Source organism: Oncorhynchus mykiss, chromosome 21 (assembly GCF_057628025.1).
Source record: "Oncorhynchus mykiss isolate SJ-2025 chromosome 21, ASM5762802v1, whole genome shotgun sequence".
Lineage (NCBI taxonomy): Eukaryota > Metazoa > Chordata > Actinopteri > Salmoniformes > Salmonidae > Oncorhynchus > Oncorhynchus mykiss.
In genome coordinates this window covers 7,680,001-7,698,658 of record NC_143042.1, presented here as the reverse complement: position 1 = coordinate 7,698,658, position 18,658 = coordinate 7,680,001, and the positions used below count along the sequence as shown (strand labels likewise).

Below are 18,658 nucleotides of genomic sequence, written 5' to 3'. Positions count from 1 at the left end.
TTGTGTGTGTATATATAGAGTGTGTCTTTATGTGTATGTGTGTGTGTGTCTCAGTTAGCTTCACTGTAATGACAGTGGCGTCTGTGTGATCATTGCTAACAGTGTGTCCCTCTCACTGTGACAAAAGGACATAAAATGCACTTTAGGAGCCTTCACACTGTTTTTCGCCTTCTTGGTATTCGTTATGTGACCAGTGGCAACCCACCTCCACAAATTTCTTGTTAACAAACTATAGTTTTGGCAAGTCTGTTAGGACATCTACTTTGAGCATGACACAAGTAATTTTTCCAACAATTGTTTACAGACAGATTATTTCACTTATAACTCAGTGTATCACAATTCCAGTGGGTAAGAAGTTTACATACAGTCAACTAAGTGTGCCTTTAAACAGCTTGGAAAATTCCAGAAAATGATGTCATGGCTTTAGAAGCTTCTGATAGGCTAATTAACATAATTTCAGTCAATTGGAGGGGTACATGTGGATGTATTTTAAGGCCTACCTTCAAACTCAGTGCCTCTTTGCTTGACATCATCAGAAAATCAAAAGAAATCAGCCAAGACCTCAGAAAAATATTGTGAGACCTCCACAATTCTAGTTCATCCTTGGGAGTAAATTTTACTAGGATTGAATGTCAGGAATTGTGAAAAACTGAGTTTAAATGTATTTGGCTAAGGTGTTTGTAAACTTCCGACTTCAACTGTATATGTACTACCTCAGTCCTAGCTCGCACATTAATGTCTTCATTGAAATTATGGATTGCCTCTTATCAGCTCGTCGTTCCCTTATAGTTTGTACATCTCAATTGTCAGTAGAAACACCATTTGTTTAAGCAAGTCAGCCATGTCAGCTATGTTTTTTAAAAGGCAGTAAATGAGGCTGAATGAACTGTTTCGCTGCCAGACAAGGCTCCGCTGATAGCCAGGGTAGTGGTGGTAAGGATTCACTCCATGGTGCTGAAGGAAAGCTCTGCTGTTGGGACAGCTTTATGTAGACCCTAACAGTTTGTCACACTTTTTGTCACCATTATAGTGCAATTAATGTATTGTTTAGTGTTGTGTAGTGACTTTGCTGGCATGTATCTAAAAAAAAAAATTTGTTTGCCCCACCAAGATTTACATGCTAAAATCGCCACTGTGACCCAATCTCCTTTTCACTTCCATCATTATTTAATTGACAACGCCAGTCAAATCAATGATGTTCTGCTCTCTTTTTAAATATCAAATGAACCTTTGTCTGTGGGGGTCGGAGAGACCGCCACTTCATCAGCGGGCAGACTACTTTGCATAATGAAGAGGGAGCTGTTGTTGATAGAACGCCTCCTTGTTGACCACATTTTTTCGAAACCTCAAATAACCCCAAACCAGTCTCTAAAATATTAATTTCACGCATGAGGTGTCAAATGAAGTTATTTGCATCAGTCAACACTTTGCTTGGGTAAATTACATTATTTCACCAGAATATGTATTTTTTTTTAACTCCAAAAGCCTAATCTACAGGGTGCACTTAATTAATTAAATTGAAATAGTCAACAAACAAGACTCAAAACAAGACACTGTGATTAAAGGACACAACACGTGAGGGAATGCACTTTACACGCATTCACACTGCACCTTAGCCCAGGGTTAATAGCCCTGAGCTAAGGGAGATTTAGCCAGGGCTAAGCGAGTGTTCACACTTGCACATTCTAGTGGGTTAGCACCAACCTTAGCCTAGAGCTATCTGGCCCTGAACCAGTACCTGTGCGTTATATATATGTTTAATGCCCAGAAAGCTCCAATTCAAACTCCCATTTACTAGCTCTGCATGCGTTATAATGTCAGAATAAGTTTGTTGATCACCAAGTTTCGCTGAGCAACTATTTTCCTTTACTCCCATTAAGGCTGGCCGGTATGTATTTCCAGAAAAGGTCCAAATAAAAATGTACAAGCAACTGAAAAAATGCTTTTTCGGCACCTCCAATATAAATCACTCATTACTGCCACGCACAGGTCAATACATTGGAGGCGCCGAAGAGGCGTTTTTTTTGGTTGCTTGTACATTTTTATTTAGACCTTTTTTGGAAATACATACCGACCATAACCCAAGTAAATTAAGATAGTTGCTCAGCGAAAGTCCATATTTGATGATCAACAAATGGATTTTGAGAAAGCCTATATGTTGGAGGTCAGAGACCCGGCAGTCTGTGGCGTGTATTCCTGACAGTCAGTGGTGTGTGTTTTGGGGAATCTAGGCTTCCCCAAAAAATGGACAAAAAATAATAATAATTTATCTTTCCTCTCTGTTTCACAGTGCCCCTCTGTCTCTCTATGTGTTGGCCATCTATCTGATGCTGTCTGGTCCAAACGAGTATGACATTGTTGCCGCCCATAGCACTGAAGGCAAGGGATGCCAGCGAGAATCTGGCCTCCCATGACAAAAAAAGTATAAAAAAATGTGCAAATCAGCGTTGAGCTAAACTGAGCCCGCTCAACTGTGAATGGTCCTGGCACATGACAAAAAAGTGTCAAGGGAAGCTAGGTTGGAATTGGCTTAACTCCTAACAAATCCCATTGAGAGCATATGTCATTGACAGCAAAACTTGAAATGTTTCATCTCGTTGTGTTGTTGTCCTCAGATGGCTAGCTAGCCAGCTACCTAAAATTGACCCTTTCCTAAATTAGCCATGGATGAAGATAGGGATTTTTGACTTGTGGTTTTACTTAATTCTACTGGTCAATGATTGTAATGGCGATACTGATCCAACCATTAATTCATACATTGTTGTGCCCCTGGCCTGAGAGGATGGAAGTTCAATATGTAGCTAGATGTAGAAGGCTAATGTTAACTAGCTAACGTTGCCGATGAATGGAAGTTAGGCTAGCGAGCAAGCATTTTATCCAGGTAGCCTTGGACAACAAAAAATAAAAGCGTGTACTGTATGACAGAGTGATAGACCAATTCGGCATTGGCGTTTCTCTACAATTAGGGTGAGTCAACATGTTTTTCTACTTTGCGGCTAACGCGCACGCACACACACACGCACACAGAAATCATAAACATGGACAGCCACATCACATTTAACTTACGTTTATTGGACTGAATTGTTTGTGGTATCTTTTGGTTGAGGTGATTTGATGATGTTGGAATGTTGAAGTTGAAATGGTGCTGGAATAGTGGAGGCAGCTCCTGCTTTCTTTGCGACTTGCAGTGGTTTTAACTCAACAGTTGTTTAGGGGTCCTAAAATGTCAGAAACATTAACTTGCTTGACCATGCTATAGGTCATGTATCTGTCTGTTACTGTACATGCAATATGATTTGGGGACTTCACTGGACAGAGGTTGCTATCCGGTTTTGTGATAAAACAAAGTTGGGGTTGAATTTATTCTGACACTGTGCCTTCTTATCGTCTCAGCCTTTAGGCCTATATATCATGGTCGCAAGGAATATGAATTAACAGGTCATAGAGCAAACAACACAATTATCACAACACATAGGTTGTCATTTTTCTTGGGGGGGGGGGGTTCAGTTTATGTGACAGAGCAAGCATGTATAATGTAGGGAACCATCTAAACCGCTGTGAAATATTTTTTCCATAACCCAAAATATAGTTTTTTTCAGCTGTTTGAAGCTTGTGTACGTACAAAACCAAAAGTAAGAGATGCAAAAATTCTACTTAAAAAGAGGAAGCATAAAAATAGGGCACATAATACAGATCTACCGCTTCTTAGAGTTGCTTTCAATTCGGATGACAGATCTATAACTCATATTTCTATGTGATTTTTTGGGGGTCGCCCAAAAGTTAGGCTACATATTGCTGCTTTAACCAAATAGCCAACCTGGACTATCTACATTGACCCTTTTGGCACTGACTTTCTTTTACTCATCACATACCGCTGCTGCTACTGTTTATTATTTGTGACTTTATTACTAGTACATATCTAATCTATCTCAGTTACCTCCTACCCCTGCACATCAACTCTGGTACCGCGTGTATATAGCCAAGTTATCGTTACTCACGGTGTATTTATTATTACATGGTTTATTCTTGTTTTACTTTCTACTATTACTCTATTTTCTTTCTCTCTGTATTGTTGGGAAAGGCCCATGAGTTACCATTTCACTGTTAGTCTACACCTGTTATTTACTAAGCATCTGAGGAATAAAATGGGATTGATTTGATGTCTCTTCGGTGCATAGCATTCTCTGTACAGGGGCACAAATTTCAAAAGTGAAATATTGTTCCCGAAGGTCGGACAGGTAGACAGCAAGGTTTATACAAACCATCACTGTTGCAAATAAAATATGAGGCCAGAAGCCAGAGGAAATGTATTAATAAATGCAGAGAAAAAAGTTTCAGAGATACATTGGCTTGCGACGTTATTCACCCTCCTTGGCATTTTTCCTATTTTGTTGCCTTACAACCTGGAATTAAAATAGATTTTGGGGAGTTTTGTATCATTTGATTTACACAACATGCCTACCACTTTGAAGATACAACATATTTTTTATTGTGAAACAAACAAGAAATAAGACAAAAAAATGGAAAGAGACACATTTTGTAGAGACACATTTTGCAGCAATTACTCTTGTGGCATGTCTCTATAAGTTTGCACATCTAGCCACTGGGATTTTTGCCCATTCTTCAAGGCAAAACTGCCTCAGCTCCTTCAAGTTTGCTGTACAACAGCGGAACCCATCTACCTTTAAGTCATACCACAGATTCTCAATTGGATTGAGGTCTGGGCTTTGACTAGGCCATTCCAAGACATTTAAATGTTTCCCCTTAAACCACTTGAGTGTTGCTTTATCAGTATGCTTAGGGTCATTGTCCTGCTGGAAGATGAACCTCTATCCCAGTCTCAAATCTCTGGAAGACTGAAACAAGTTTCCCTCAAGAATTTCCCTGTATTTAGCGCCTTCCATCATTCCTTCAATTCTGACCAGTTTCCCAGTCCCTCCTGGTGAAAAACATCCCAACAGCATGATGCTGCCACCACCATGCTTCACTCTGGGTATGGTGTTCTCGGGGTGATGAGAGGTGTTGGGTTTGCGCCAGACATAGCGTTTTCCTTTCCTTGAATTTTAGTCTCATCTGACCAGAGCACCTTCTTCCATATGTTTTGGGAGTCTCCCACATGCCTTTTGGTGAACACCAAACGTGTTTGCTTATTTTTGTCTGGCCACTTCTGTAAAGCCCAGCTCAGTGGACTGTGCAGCTTAAAGTAGTCCTATGAACAGATACTCCAATCGCCGATGTGGAGCTTTGCAGCTCCTTCAGGGTTATCTTTGGTATCTTCATTTCCTCTCTGATTAATGCCCTCCTTGCCTGGTCCGTGAGTTTTGGTGAGCGGCCCTCTCTTGGCAGGTTTGTTGTGGTCCCATGTTCTTTCCATTTATTAAGAATGGATTTAATGGTGCTCTGTGGAATGTTCAAAGTTTCTGATATTTTTTTATAACCCAACCCTTATCGGTACTTCTCCACAACTTTTCCCTGACCTGATTGGAGAGCTCCTTGGTCTTCATGGTATCGCTTGCTTGGTGGTGCCCCTTGCTTAGTGGTGTTGCAGACTCTGGGGCCTTTCAGAACATGTGTATATATACTGAGATCATGTGACAGATCATGTGACACTTAGATTGCACACAGGAGAACTTTACTTAACTAATTATGTGACTTCTGAAGGTAATTGGTTGCACCAGACCCCCCCCCCCCCCCCCCCCCCCCCTCGCACACACTCAATTCTTCATTGCTGTGACTTGCTTGCTAGTTGAGATTCCTGCTCTTCACTCCGTTGTCACTTTAGCCTACATTTCACTGGTCTTAGTAGCAGAAAGCATTTTTATTTGTGTCCTTCAAGGCAGCTGTCAGTGATCACATTAGGCTGCGATTCATTTTATTATTTGATGGTGGTTTGATCGCGGGGGAGGCACTCGTAATGTCTGCAGTTTTCGGTTTGGTGTATTAGTCTATAAATAAATGTCTTTGCCAAAATTAATCTCTCCCATGTCTTGTGTCTTTCCTGACGTGAAGTTTGTTCTAAAGAAATTATTTGACTCTGATGTGTGCTATAGAGAGTATTTGACTCTAGCCACAAAATTAAGGAAATTATAATGGGGGGGGGGGGGGTGATTTAGGCAAGGCCATTGTTTTGGCACAACACCTGTTGCATGTTGTGTTTGTCCGTTAGCCCAGGGCATTGGAATACACGTGTGAATCCTTAGCCCAGAGCTCAAGCTTAGCCTAGACTTAACAGATGCTTGTGTGAACACAGGATAAGCTAGCCCATGGCCAGTCTTCCCTGTGGCTAAGAAAAACACTGTGTGAAAAAGCCTTTTATTGTTTCACATCTGAGACGTTGATATTGTGTGGTGAATTGCAAGCTGGTCTCAACAAAGTAATCAGTATAGGCTGGCTCCCACAGGGTTCTGGTCAAAAGTAGTGTATAACTGTGCAGAGCCGTGGCTGAGTGGGTTGCATCCCAAATCTATCCTCTGGAGACAAGCGTTCAGTCCCTGCGTCTACTTTATACACTGTTTCTCCATCCTGCCTGGATTTTCGTTAACATACCTTTAATTTAAATGTAAAAATGTAAACGTAGTGCACTAGAGAGAATATGGTGACATTTGTGATGCAACCCTAGAGTCTTTAACATCATAATGCTTGTCATTGTAATTAGGCTAATATTGTAGCAACAATGCTACTGCTATGTATGTCACTAACACAATCAGAGTGCAGACTTGAGGTATCATCTAACAATGATTTTCATACTAATGCAACCGTAGATACTTATTTCCTCAACGTTTGTGAACCTTGTAAAAAGCAATCAATGATAGTCCATCTCCCACTCCCTCTCATGGTACACAGACAGACGTACTGGTACTTCTACTAAAAAGCTGCCCAAGGCTATTGCCACCCACAGCTGTGGTGTGTGTGTGTGTGTGTGTGTGTGTGTGTGTGTGTGTGTGTGTGTGTGTGTGTGTGTGTGTGTGTGTGTGTGTGTGTGTGTGTGTGTGTGTCCTTGAGGTTGTTGCATGGGTTGGTGTCCTTGAGTACAACCAGCAGATAAGGCTCATGCATATGACTGTTAAAGAAAGTACATGTACAGGGAGGACGGACAATTTCTGGATTTGTCCTTGTGTAATTGTATTCTTTCTTCTTTTAAATTAAGGAAAATGTATTTGAATATGGTTTGATGCTGTCTATCTGTCTGTCTGTCTGTCTGTCTGTCTGTCTGTCTGTCTGTCTGTCTGTCTGTCTGTCTGTCTGTCTGTCTGTCTGTCTGTCTGTCTGTGTGTTTGCACACTTGTGTATTACCATTCTCAGCATCTGTGAATGGAAGCATGGCTCCCCAGTTTCCTTCAGCAGCTCTGCCACTGTTGAGGCATTACACAAGCAGGGAAGTGGGAGGCAGGCAGGCAGGCAGTGGTAATGTGGGGGAAGCTGCTATAGCTGCCTAACAATAAACTCACACCTCCTCAATCTATAATCAGGAACAGGCTCGAGGCATCTGCTCTAGAACAAGATTTCGCTTTAGTCGAAAGACACTTAGTCATATGGTGTTTTGCGGATAATATACAATGTGTCTGCAAGTATCACAATTTAGTGTTGAAATACAAGGCTGTTTGTGCAAATATGCGCCATTAAATGAATGGACTTTTTTCAGTTTTATTATTCTATCAATATATAAGATAGAAATAAGATAGAAAAATATATGGATGATGTTTTGTAAAACACCAAGAGAAGTAGTAACACTGTTGCGTTGCAATAACGTTTTCTGGTTCTGATTCTTAGGTCTGGTCAGTGTGATGCTGAACATATGATAACGGATGATACTCATTACAGTATGTGTAGCCCATCAATCATAGAGATTTTATATTTTGAAATTGCAGTGCATCCTTAAAAGCCGCAATTATTGTATCGCGATCCAAGTGCTCATTACGCATAATGACACTTTGGGGAAATAAACTAAACACCTGTAGGCGATTAGATTTCCAACTTTGCAATGAATCTGCAAATTAGATCATTCACAAATGTTCACACTTAAGATCGAATGGCACGCCTGGGAGAGTGTCAAGAGTCATTCGTATCATTTAGGAAAAGTACGCACAGTTTCGATCCATTTTGCCCCAAATGATTGAATGTCTTTCTTGTGTTAATTACGAAAGTAGGCTAGCTAGAACATGCCTTCAAGGTCATGGCTCATATAAAGTAGGTTAGATACAGTATGGGAGAAACGTATGCTGCAAAGGTACAGACACTTTCGTGCTCATAAGAATTGCCCTGCACGGTGGGAAATCCTGCGAAAGTCGAGAAGTACGGCAATTGGTCCGCTATATACAGCATCTGAAAATCTGTTGTGAAGGTGAAGAGAGGCATCTGGCGCGTGGGAGCCATCGATTTATAACTTCTGATCACGAGCCGGTTCTTGGAAAAACGGGTGCCTGACTGCCTGTAAAACCGTAATGAACAGCTCCAACTCAATACTCAAGTTCAACTTTTGCCATGGGAACGTAGCCAAGTCAAACGGAGGATAGCGCATCCTTCTCCGAATATAAATATCACTGATGGGGCGATTTCAAGCCAACGACTTGTGAGATCTGTTGATAGACGTGGAAAAAAACTGTTGAGGAGAAGCCGAGTATGAGGATGTATTTTCCTAACGTGGACTACAGGCATCTTGGTATAGTTTGCTTGCATCATAGACATATGTTGCAGTGCGCAAGAGGAGAGAGGAAGGTTATTTCGGGGTGCTGGTGTATTTGATGCCCAAGTGCCTCTATAGGAACCACCTGTAACTTTTACAAAATGGATACCTGTCGTTTTTATCGATGTGAAACAAACGTTTTAGAAGAGCATGATAACTTTTTAGGGGGATAACAATAAGTTAGAATTTAGCCTAAAATATTTAGTATTTCCGATATTAAACGTTTGCATCATTTATGAAAGTCAATCTAGAGAAAATAAATCTAGCTCATCGAAAGAGAGCTACTAAGTTTATTTTATATACGATTTTTCCCTCCCTGGGTTGAAGAAATCTCGTTGGCTCATATGGGACTGAGGCACTCGCGTTGCCTGCTCCTACGGAGAAAAATGGCGGAGCCGGACAATTCTGAGGTATGTCAGTTCGCTGGTAAATGATCGAAGGAGTGACATATGCTGGTCAAAATCTTTTGTTATATTGCTATAATCGATAATAATCAACTACTGATGGTTCTGTTTATTAATGTTTTAGTGTCTTTGTCAGTTTTGAAGTAATCAATATTGTATCGACTACTGGTGTCTGTAAAAAGCAATGCAGACACATGCAACGTTTAGTTGTTTTTGTAAATTGTTATGGCATATATCCCGTTAAAATATTACATTTGCAAAGAAATGCAATGCAGAAATGATCTGTAGTGGTTAGCGTGTGCGCTGTCCTTGGTGCTGATTTCCCTATCCATTCTGCACAATCTGTCGCATGGACTCCTGCTGCTCTGAAAACGGGTAGATGCGTAACATGATGTAATCTAGCCTACCAAGTGACCTCTAATGCATTCTAAGTGTTTCATTGTATTTGTAAATAACACATTTAGCCATGTAATGCTATAACAAATGGTTTTGAATCAAAGTGCACTGTATTGAAAGCGATTTGTTACTGCAAACAGATCCAGTCCTGTTGCTCTTCTCTGATAATGTTCAAGTGCCCTCTCTTCAAATACACCTACACTCACTTTTGTCTGTCCCTAATTCTCAATCTCTCCCTGCTCTCCCTTCCTCCATCTCTCTCTCTCCCTCCCTCCCTCCCTTTTCATCTCTCACTCTCCCATCTCTCTTTCCTCCCCACGTTGTCTATCTTTATTTCTGTCTCTTCATTTGCTCTATCCCTACCCTCCTCTCTATCTTCATATTCCCTATTTCTCTCTGCCTCACCCCCTCCTCTCTCTTAGCGGCAGTGTACCATCACTACCCCCCAGTCGCAGTCCTTTCAGCCTGCCTCCTTGCCCAAACCTGTGCCAACTGTCCACCATGTGCCACACCCTCCACATACGCCCCATGTAGCGGCCCTTCCCACCTGCCCCGGGCGCGGCAAGATGGCAAAGCTGCTCAACCCAGAGGAAATGACATCACAGGACTACTACTTTGACTCCTACGCCCACTTTGGCATCCATGAGGTAGGTAGGAGACTCATACATGAAGTGGGTAGGAGACTCATCCATCAGATAGGTAGGTAGGGGACTCATACATGAAGTGGGTAGGTGGGTAGGAGACTCATCCATCAGATAGGTAGGTAGGGGACTCATACATGAGGTAGGGGACTCACCCATGAGGTAGGTAGGTAGGTAGGAGACTCATACATGAAGTGGGTAGGAGACTCATCCATCAGATAGGTAGGTAGGGGACTCATACATGAAGTGGGTAGGTGGGTAGGAGACTCATCCATCAGATAGGTAGGTAGGGGACTCATACATGAGGTAGGGGACTCACCCATGAGGTAGGTAGGTAGGAGACTCATCTACGAGGTAGGTAGGTAGGTAGGATACTCATCCATGAGGTAGGTAGGAGACTCATCCACGAGGTAGGTAGGATACTCATCCATGAGGTAGGTAGGATACTCATCCACGAGGTAGGTAGAATACTCATCCATGAGGTAGATACAGTGCCTTCAGAAAGTATTCACAACACTTTACTTTTTCCAAATATTGTTGTGTTACAAAGTGGGATTAAAATAGATTTAGTTGTTGTTTTTTGTCAACAATCCACATACTCTGTAATGTCAAACTGGAAGAAAATGTTGATTAAAAAAACAAACAAAAAAACAAGTTATACAAAATAAAATACTAATATATCTTGATTAGATAAGTGTACAACCCCCTAAGTCAATACATGTTAGAATCACCTTTGTCAGTGATTACAGCTGTGAGTCATTCTGGGCAAGTCTCTAAGAGCTTTGCACACTTGGATTGTACAATATTTGCACATTATTCTTAAAATAATTCTTCAAGCTCTGTCTAATTGGATGTTGATCATTGCTAGACAGCCATTTTCAAGTTTTGCCATAGATTTTTAAGCCGATATAAGTCAAAACTGTAACTAGGCCACTCAGGAACATTCAATGTCGTCTTGGTAACAACTCCAGTGTATATTTGGCCTTGTGTTTTAGGTTATTTTCCTGCTGAAAGGTGAATGTGTCTCCCATTGTCTGTTGGAAAGCAGACTGAACACGTTTTCCTCTAGGATTTTGCCTGTGCTTAGCTCTATTTCGTTTTTTTTATCATTAAAACATAAAATACTCTCTTCCTTGCCAATGACAAGCATACCCATAACATGATGCAGCCACCACCATGCTTAAAAATATGAAGAGTGGTACTTAGTGATGGATTTGCCCCAAACATAACACTTTGTATTCAGAACATAAAGTTAATTTCTTTGACACATTTTTTTGCAGTTTTACTTTAGTGCCTTATTCGAACAGGATTCATGTTTCGGAATATGTTTATTGTGTACAGGCTTCCTTCTTTTCACTCTGTCAATCAGGTTAGTATTGTGGAGTAACTACAATGTTGTTGAGCCATCCTCACTTTTCTCCTATAACATCCATTAAACTCTGTAACTGTTTTAAAGTCACTATTGCCCTCATGGTGAAATCCCTGAGCATTTTCCTTCCTCTCTGGCAACTGAGTTAGGAAGGACGCCTGTATCTTTGTATTGACTGGGTGTATTGAGACACCATCCAAAGCATAATTAATAGGTGCCCTTCTTTGGGAGGTATTGGAAAACCTCCCTGGTCTTTGTGGTTCAATCTGTGTTTGAAATTCACTGCTCGACTGAGGGATCTTACAGATAATTGTATGTGTGGGGTTCAGAGATGAGGTAGTCGTTCAAAAATCATCATGTTAAACACTATTATTGCACACAGAGTGAGTCCATGCAATTAATACGTACATTGTTATGTGACTTGTTAAGCAATTTTGTACTCCTGAACTTAGGCTTTCCATAACAAAGTGGTTGAATACTTATTGCTCAAGACATTTTTCATTTGTTAATAATTTGTACAAAATTCTAAAAATGTAATTCCACGTTGACATTATACGCTATTGTGTGTGGGCCAGTGACCAAAAAAAGGCTGTAATATAACAGAATGTGGAAAAAGTCAAGTGGTGTTAATATTTTCTGGAGGCACTGTAGTTAGGAGACCCATGGATGTTCTTACTGTCCTGCCTGTTGGGATGTTTTGTAAGCACTGTTGCCTCTGCTTGCTCTCTGGGGGTTTAGGCTTTACACATTTTCGGATGTAGCTGCCAGCAAATTGAATTGATGGATTGCCAAGCAGCCATATAGACGGACTGACTGAACAACTAAGGAACTGACTAATGGACTGACTGGTTTACTGCCTGCCTGCCTGCCTGCTTAACTGGCTAACTATCACGGGACTGACATTCTGTTACCTGGCATGGATAAGGAAAGAGGGCGAGGTATTGAAGTGTCAGACTCATAACCCAGATAGTGATCTATTGAAGTGTCAGACTCATACCCCAGATAGTGATCTATTGAAGTGTCAGACTCATAACCCAGATAGTGATCTATTGAAGTGTCAGACTCATACCCCAGATAGTGATCTATTGAAGTATCAGACTCATACCCCAGAGGTGATCTATTGAAGTGTCAGACTCATACCCCAGAGGTGATCTATTGAAGTGTCAGACTCATACCCCAGATAGCGATCTATTGAAGTGTCAGACTCATACCCCAGAGGTGATCTATTGAAGTGTTAGACTCATACCCCAGAGGTGATCTATTGAAGTGTCAGACTCATACCACAAATAGGGATCAATTGAAGTGTCAGACTCATACCTCAGAGGTGATCTATTGAAGTGTCAGACTCATAACCCAAATGCTCTAGGTATCCTAAAAGAGAATGGGAAAAACCAAAAAATGTGTTTCTATCGAGGTCCTTATTTAGCATGTGGGTCAGGTTACAGTCTGAATGCCAAGCAGACCCAAGAACAGAACTGCCCCCGATAAAATGTGTGAGTGTGTGTGCAGATAGATGGGTATCAGATAATCCCAGCAGGGTTTCGTTATAGACCTACCTCTATTTAAAGAGCCTGTGCCAGTGATGCGGCCTAAATACTGCCTCTGTCACTATGATCGTTTTCTATGAATAGAAATCCAGAAGCTGTCGTTTCTACATGTTTAAGAGGACATGCACTACGTCCCAAATGGCACCATATTCACTATGTAGGGCACTTCTTTCAACCAGGACCCATAGGGATCTGGTGGAAAGTAGTGCGCTATACAGTATGGGGACATTTGGGACACACACATGTCCTGTACCTCCCACTTCTGAATTGTTCAGTGTAGCATATTCATTACATCCTGCATGAGGACATTTATGTACACATTTTCCACACTCTGTTGATTCTCTCTTAGCCTGATATTAACTCAATGAGTCCCACTGTATTGTCAGGGCGTTTTGGACTTCTCAGCCCTTTTTAACATGGTGTGTTTGGGTTACAGACTTCTGGGTTGTACCATTGGATTTGTTCATTTCTTCTGCACCCATAGACACCATTAGTCTGTGTGATTAATGGGGGCTGCACTACAGCGGTGTTTTTGAGACAAGGGTGGATTCCGAAGGTGTCTGGGGACGGGTCTTTAATACAAAATGTCTGTCGAGTCCGAATGGTTTGAGCTGCAAACTATTAAAGCTGTCTATGAAAAACGACTTTGCTCTATGAAGCACACAAGCCACACAAGAGTGATTAGAAGGTAAGGGGATCTTCTACATAGAAGATCATAGGAAATCCCAGGACATACTGTCTGTAATACTATAATAAGCTCACATAGTTGATGTCACAAACTCCAAACAGGTGTTACTGACTAGGTAGATATACATTTTTTCACAGACCTTAGTTTTTAAAAGGACATTTGTCAATAAAACCCATGAATGCAACTGTTTAAGTCAAATTATGTTTTGTGTTCTACTTGTAGCCCTGGTTGTCCTGAAAATAAAATGGTAAAACACTTTATTGTGAGGCTAAATATGAGGGCTGGACATGCAGATAACTGATAGTCAGATGAATGGAAAGCCGATCTTTGCTGGGATCTCGGGACTGATAGGGTTAAGTCTCTCTGAGCTTGACGTCCCCTGTGTATCATGTTTTTCCTGACCCCATGACCTGACCAGGTAAAACTCCTGGACAAAGTCATTGTCACGGAGCTACAGTCTTGCACATTCTGGAAATCCTAACTTCCACATAAGTCAAATATACACTTAGTCTCCCATTGGCACCAATACATGACTAAAGGCTGGATACTCCGCGATAAGGTTTGAATCCAGTCCTAAGTGAAAATTGGACTTAAGTTAGGATTCAGCTCTCTGTGAGATTCCCAATCCCATCAACATTCCCATCTTGTTCTCTGTTGGACAGGAGATGCTGAAGGATGAAGTACGGACCCTGACCTATAGGAATGCCATGTACCACAACAAGCACATGTTCAAGGACAAGATAGTTCTGGACGTGGGCAGTGGGACAGGCATCCTGTCCATGTTCGCTGCCAACGCGGGCGCCAGGCACGTGTACGGGGTGAGTCCTTGTCCTGCTTTAAACACCAAACACCTTTTTCGCACGGTTCATTTGACAAATGTTCTCGAATGTTGAAGATAGACATTCCATGAATAGGGCTGATGTGATTCCTTAATTCTCCATGTGGAGAGGCATGTTCGTTCTACATAGCCGATTTCCATGTAAACATTCCAAAACGTTGCGTCCTTCTGAACGCGCCCGTCTAAGCATTTAACAGATGCCTGTTGGACACTATAGGGCCGAGCTGAAACATACCCTGCTGGTTTTTATATTTTCCTTTCACATTGTCTTTTTCCAGCATGGCACAAGCAGCCATGGTGGATGCGTAACCAGGCCAGCCCAGATCGGCATGGCCTGGCTCGGGTTGGCCCTGTAGTGTGAACCAGGCTGAGGAACAAATGGACTTGATGGTTGATATTCGACTGTCGTACAGTCGTCTGATCTGTCTGTTGAGTTGAAGTGGATATAAATGATATAAGTCTTGGTGGGTGTAGCGCTGACACTTGTTCACCTGCACGCACGCGCGCACGCACACAAACCAGCACCTTGCTCCCGGTTCATGGTGTAAATTGTCATAACACTCTACTCTACCATTAGCATCTTGGCTAACCCTTCTGAGATCCTGCCATGTAACTACACCAGTGTCGCCTCTGTAATGCTAACAAGCTAACACACATCAGAGGCACATCTCCAGGCTCCCGTCCAGATGATCGCTAATGCAGAAGATCATATAGTCAATGTCTGCATCCCAAATGGTCTTATGAATCATATATAACACCAATGGAGGAGAGAGGGAAAAAGCTGCAATGATTGCAGTGGGTGCCCTCACCAAACCTGTGTTTGTTCCTTCTTGTTATGTTCCCCAGATTGAGTGTTCAAGTATATCAGAGTATTCTGAGAAGATCATCAAGTCCAACCACCTACACAATGGTAAGAGCTACACTACATACCAATCATGTATATAGATTCACACAGTGTAGCCGACATGGCTATGTCCTGGCAAAGTTACATGCTACAAGTTAACTAGTCAAGGGACAAGGATTTGGGGAGGATAAACGGAACTGTGTCTAAAGGCAACTTCTGATTCTAGAACTGTGTCTAAAAGGCAACTTCTGATTCTAGAACTGTGTCTAAAGCCAACTTCTGATTCTAGAACTGTGTCTAAAGGCAACTTCTGATTCTAGAACTGTGTCTAAAAGGCAACTTCTGATTCTAGAACTGTGTCTAAATCCAACTTCTGATTCTAGAACTGTGTCTAAAGGCAACTTCTGATTCTAGAACTGTGTCTAAAGGAAACTTCTGATTCTAGAACTGTGTCTAAAGGCAACTTGCAACCATAATATGCATAGTACACATATTAGGCTACTCATGTTCTGTGTATCCGTATTACTATATGGGTGCAGTGGGGGGAGACAGATGGCTTACTGAGAGATAACATGATGTATTAACATTGATAAAGTATCAATGAGAGAGACAGAGAGGAGGGAGAGGGAGAGAGGGAGAGAGAGAGAGAGAGAAGAGAGAGAGACAGAGGAGGGAGAGGGAGAGAGAGAGAAGGGAGAGGGATGGGGAGAGAGGAGGAGAGGGAGAGAGAGAGAGAGAGGGCGAGAGAGATAGGGCGAGAGAGTGAGAGAGGGAGGGGGAGAGAGGGAGAGAGAGAGAGAGAGAGGGAGGGGAGAGAGAGAGAGGGGGCGAGGGGAAGAGAGAGAGAGAGAGAGAGGGAGGGAGGGAGAGAGAGAGAGAGAGAGGCAGGGGGAGAGGGAGAGAGAGAGAGAGAGAGAGGGCGAGAGAGGGAGGGGGAGAGAGAGAGAGAGGGAGGGGAGAGAGAGAGAGAGAGGAGGGGAGAGGGAGAGGGAGAGAGAGAGGGGGGGAGAGGGAGAGGGAGGGAGAGAAAGAGAAAGAGGGGGAGAGGGAGAGGGAGGGGGAGGGAGAGAAAGAGGGAGAGGGAGAGAGAGAGAGAGAGAGAGAGAGAGAGGGAGGGGGAGAGGGAGGGGGAGAGGGAGAGGGAGTGGGAGGGAGAGAAAGAGGGAGAGAGAGAGATATTCAGACAGATATCTTCACTCTGGACTCCGGCTGGCAGCTCTGTCTGGCAGCTCTCCTCCCAAACAAAACATCCTAAACTGAGACATCAATCAGAATGAGCTGTATGTCACTGATCACCACTCTGAAATGTCACATTGATGGAACTCCACAGATGGACATCTAACTGAATGACCCAGAACAAAAAGTGGAACATTGACACTTGATCAATGTTATTCTAACATTTAGAATATATTTTTGTTGTAGTGGAGTGTTTGGTGTAGTGGAGTGCAGTGTTTGGTGTAGAGTAGTGTTTAGTGTAGTGGGGTGTTGTGTTGTGTACTGGAGTCTTTAGTATAGTGGAGCGTTTAGTGTAGTGGAGTGTTTAGAGGAGTGAAATGTTTAGTGTAGTGAGGTGTTTAGTGTAGTGAAGTGTTTACTGTCGTAGAGTGTTTAGTGAAGTGTAGTGTTTAGTGTAGTAAAGTGTTTGGTGTAGTGGAGTGTTTAGTGTAGTGGAGTGTTTAGTGGAGTGGAGTGTTTAGTGTAGTGGAGTGTTTAGTGGAGTGGAGTGTTTTAGTGGACTGGAGTGTTTAGTGGAGTGGAGTGTTTAGTGTAGTAAAGTGTTTAGTGTAGTGGAGTGTTAGTGTAGTAGAGTGTTTTAGTGTAGTAGAGTGTTTTAGTGGACTGGAGTGTTTAGTGTAGTGGAGTGTTTAGTGTAGTAGAGTGTTTTAGTGTAGTAGAGTGTTTTAGTGGACTGGAGTGTTTAGTTTAGTGGAGTGGAGTGTTTAGTGTACTGGAGTGTTTGGTGTAGTAGAGTGTTTAGTGGAGTGGAGTGTTTGGTGGAGTGGAGTGTTTGTGTAGTGTTTAGTGTAGTAGAGTGTTTAGTGTAGTATAGTGTTTGGTGGAGTGTTTAGTGTAGTAGAGTGTTTGGTGTAGTGGAGTGTTTAGTGTAGTGGAGTGTTTAGTGTAGTATAGTGTTTGGTGGAGTGTTTAGTGTAGTAGAGTGTTTGGTGTAGTGGAGTGTTTAGTGTAGTAGAGTGTTTAGTGGAGTGGAGTGTTTAGTAGAGTGGAGTGTTTGGTGGAGTGGAGTGTTTGTGTAGTGTAGTGTTTAGTGTAGTAGAGTGTTTAGTGTAGTGAAGTGTTTGGAGTAGTGGAGTGTTTAATGTGATGGAGTGTTTAGTGTAGTAGAGTGTTTAATGGAGTGGAGTGTTTATTGGAGTGGAGTGTTTTAGTGGACTGGAGTGTTTAGTGTAGTGTGTGTTTAGTGTAGTGGAGTGGAGTGTTTAGTGTAGAGTAGTGTTTAGTGTAGTAGAGTGTTTAGTGGAGTGGGAGTGTTTAGTGTAGTGGAGTGTTTGGTGGAGTGGAGTGTTTTGTGTAGTGTAGTGTTTAGTGTAGTAGAGTGTTTTATGTGGACTGGAGTGTTTAGTGTAGTGTAGTGTTTAGGTAGTGGAGTGGGAGTGTTTAGTGTAGTAGAGTGTTTAGTGTAGAGTAGTGTTTAGTGTAGTAGAGTGTTTAGTGGAGTGGAGTGTTTAGTGTAGTGGAGTGGTTTGGTGGAGTGGAGTGTTTTGTGTAGTGTAGTGTTTAGTGTAGTAGAGTGTTTAGTGTAGTAGAGTGTTGTGGAGTGGAGTGTTTAGTGGAGTGGAGTGTTTAGTGGAGTGGAGTGGAGTGTTTTGGTGGAGTGGAGTGTTTTGTGTAATGGGTGTTAGTGTAGTAGAGTGTTTGGTGGAGTGTTTGTGTAGTAAGTGTTTAGTGGAGTGGAGTGTTATTGGAGATGAGTGATTAGTGTAGTAGAGTGTTAGTGTAGTAGAGTGTTTAGTGTAGTAGATGTTTGGTGATGTGGTTTAGTGTAGTAGAGTGTTTGGTGTAGTAGAGTGTTTAGTGTGTATAGTGTGGAGTGTTTAGTGTAGTAGAGTGTTTGGTGTAGTGAGTGTTTAGTGTAGTGGAGTGTTTATGTATATAAATTTGTAGTGGAGTGTTTAGTGTAGTAGGTGTTTAGTGGAGTGGAGTGTTTAGTAGAGTGGAGTGTTTGGTGGAGTGGAGTGTTTGTGTAGTGTAGTGTTTAGTGTAGTAGAGTGTTTAGTGTAGTGAAGTGT

At 42.1% G+C, this 18,658-nt stretch overlaps 1 protein-coding gene across 2 annotated transcripts in view; it reads left to right on the top strand.

The window, feature by feature from the left end:
- The first annotated feature begins 8,021 nt into the window (after window positions 1–8,021).
- Window positions 8,022–18,658, top strand: part of LOC118942893 (protein arginine N-methyltransferase 8-B) — a 20,641-nt gene continuing 10,004 nt past the window's right edge. The window contains exons 1-4 of one of the 2 annotated variants that reach the window (XM_090215025.1): window positions 8,022–9,093; window positions 9,906–10,130; window positions 14,391–14,546; window positions 15,413–15,476. In XM_090215025.1, coding sequence (XP_090071151.1) covers window positions 9,028–9,093; window positions 9,906–10,130; window positions 14,391–14,546; window positions 15,413–15,476 — 511 coding nt within the window. In that variant the 5' untranslated portion in view covers window positions 8,022–9,027. The remainder of the gene's footprint in view (window positions 9,094–9,905; window positions 10,131–14,390; window positions 14,547–15,412; window positions 15,477–18,658) is intronic. The other variant, XM_090215026.1, reaches the window with a different exon arrangement.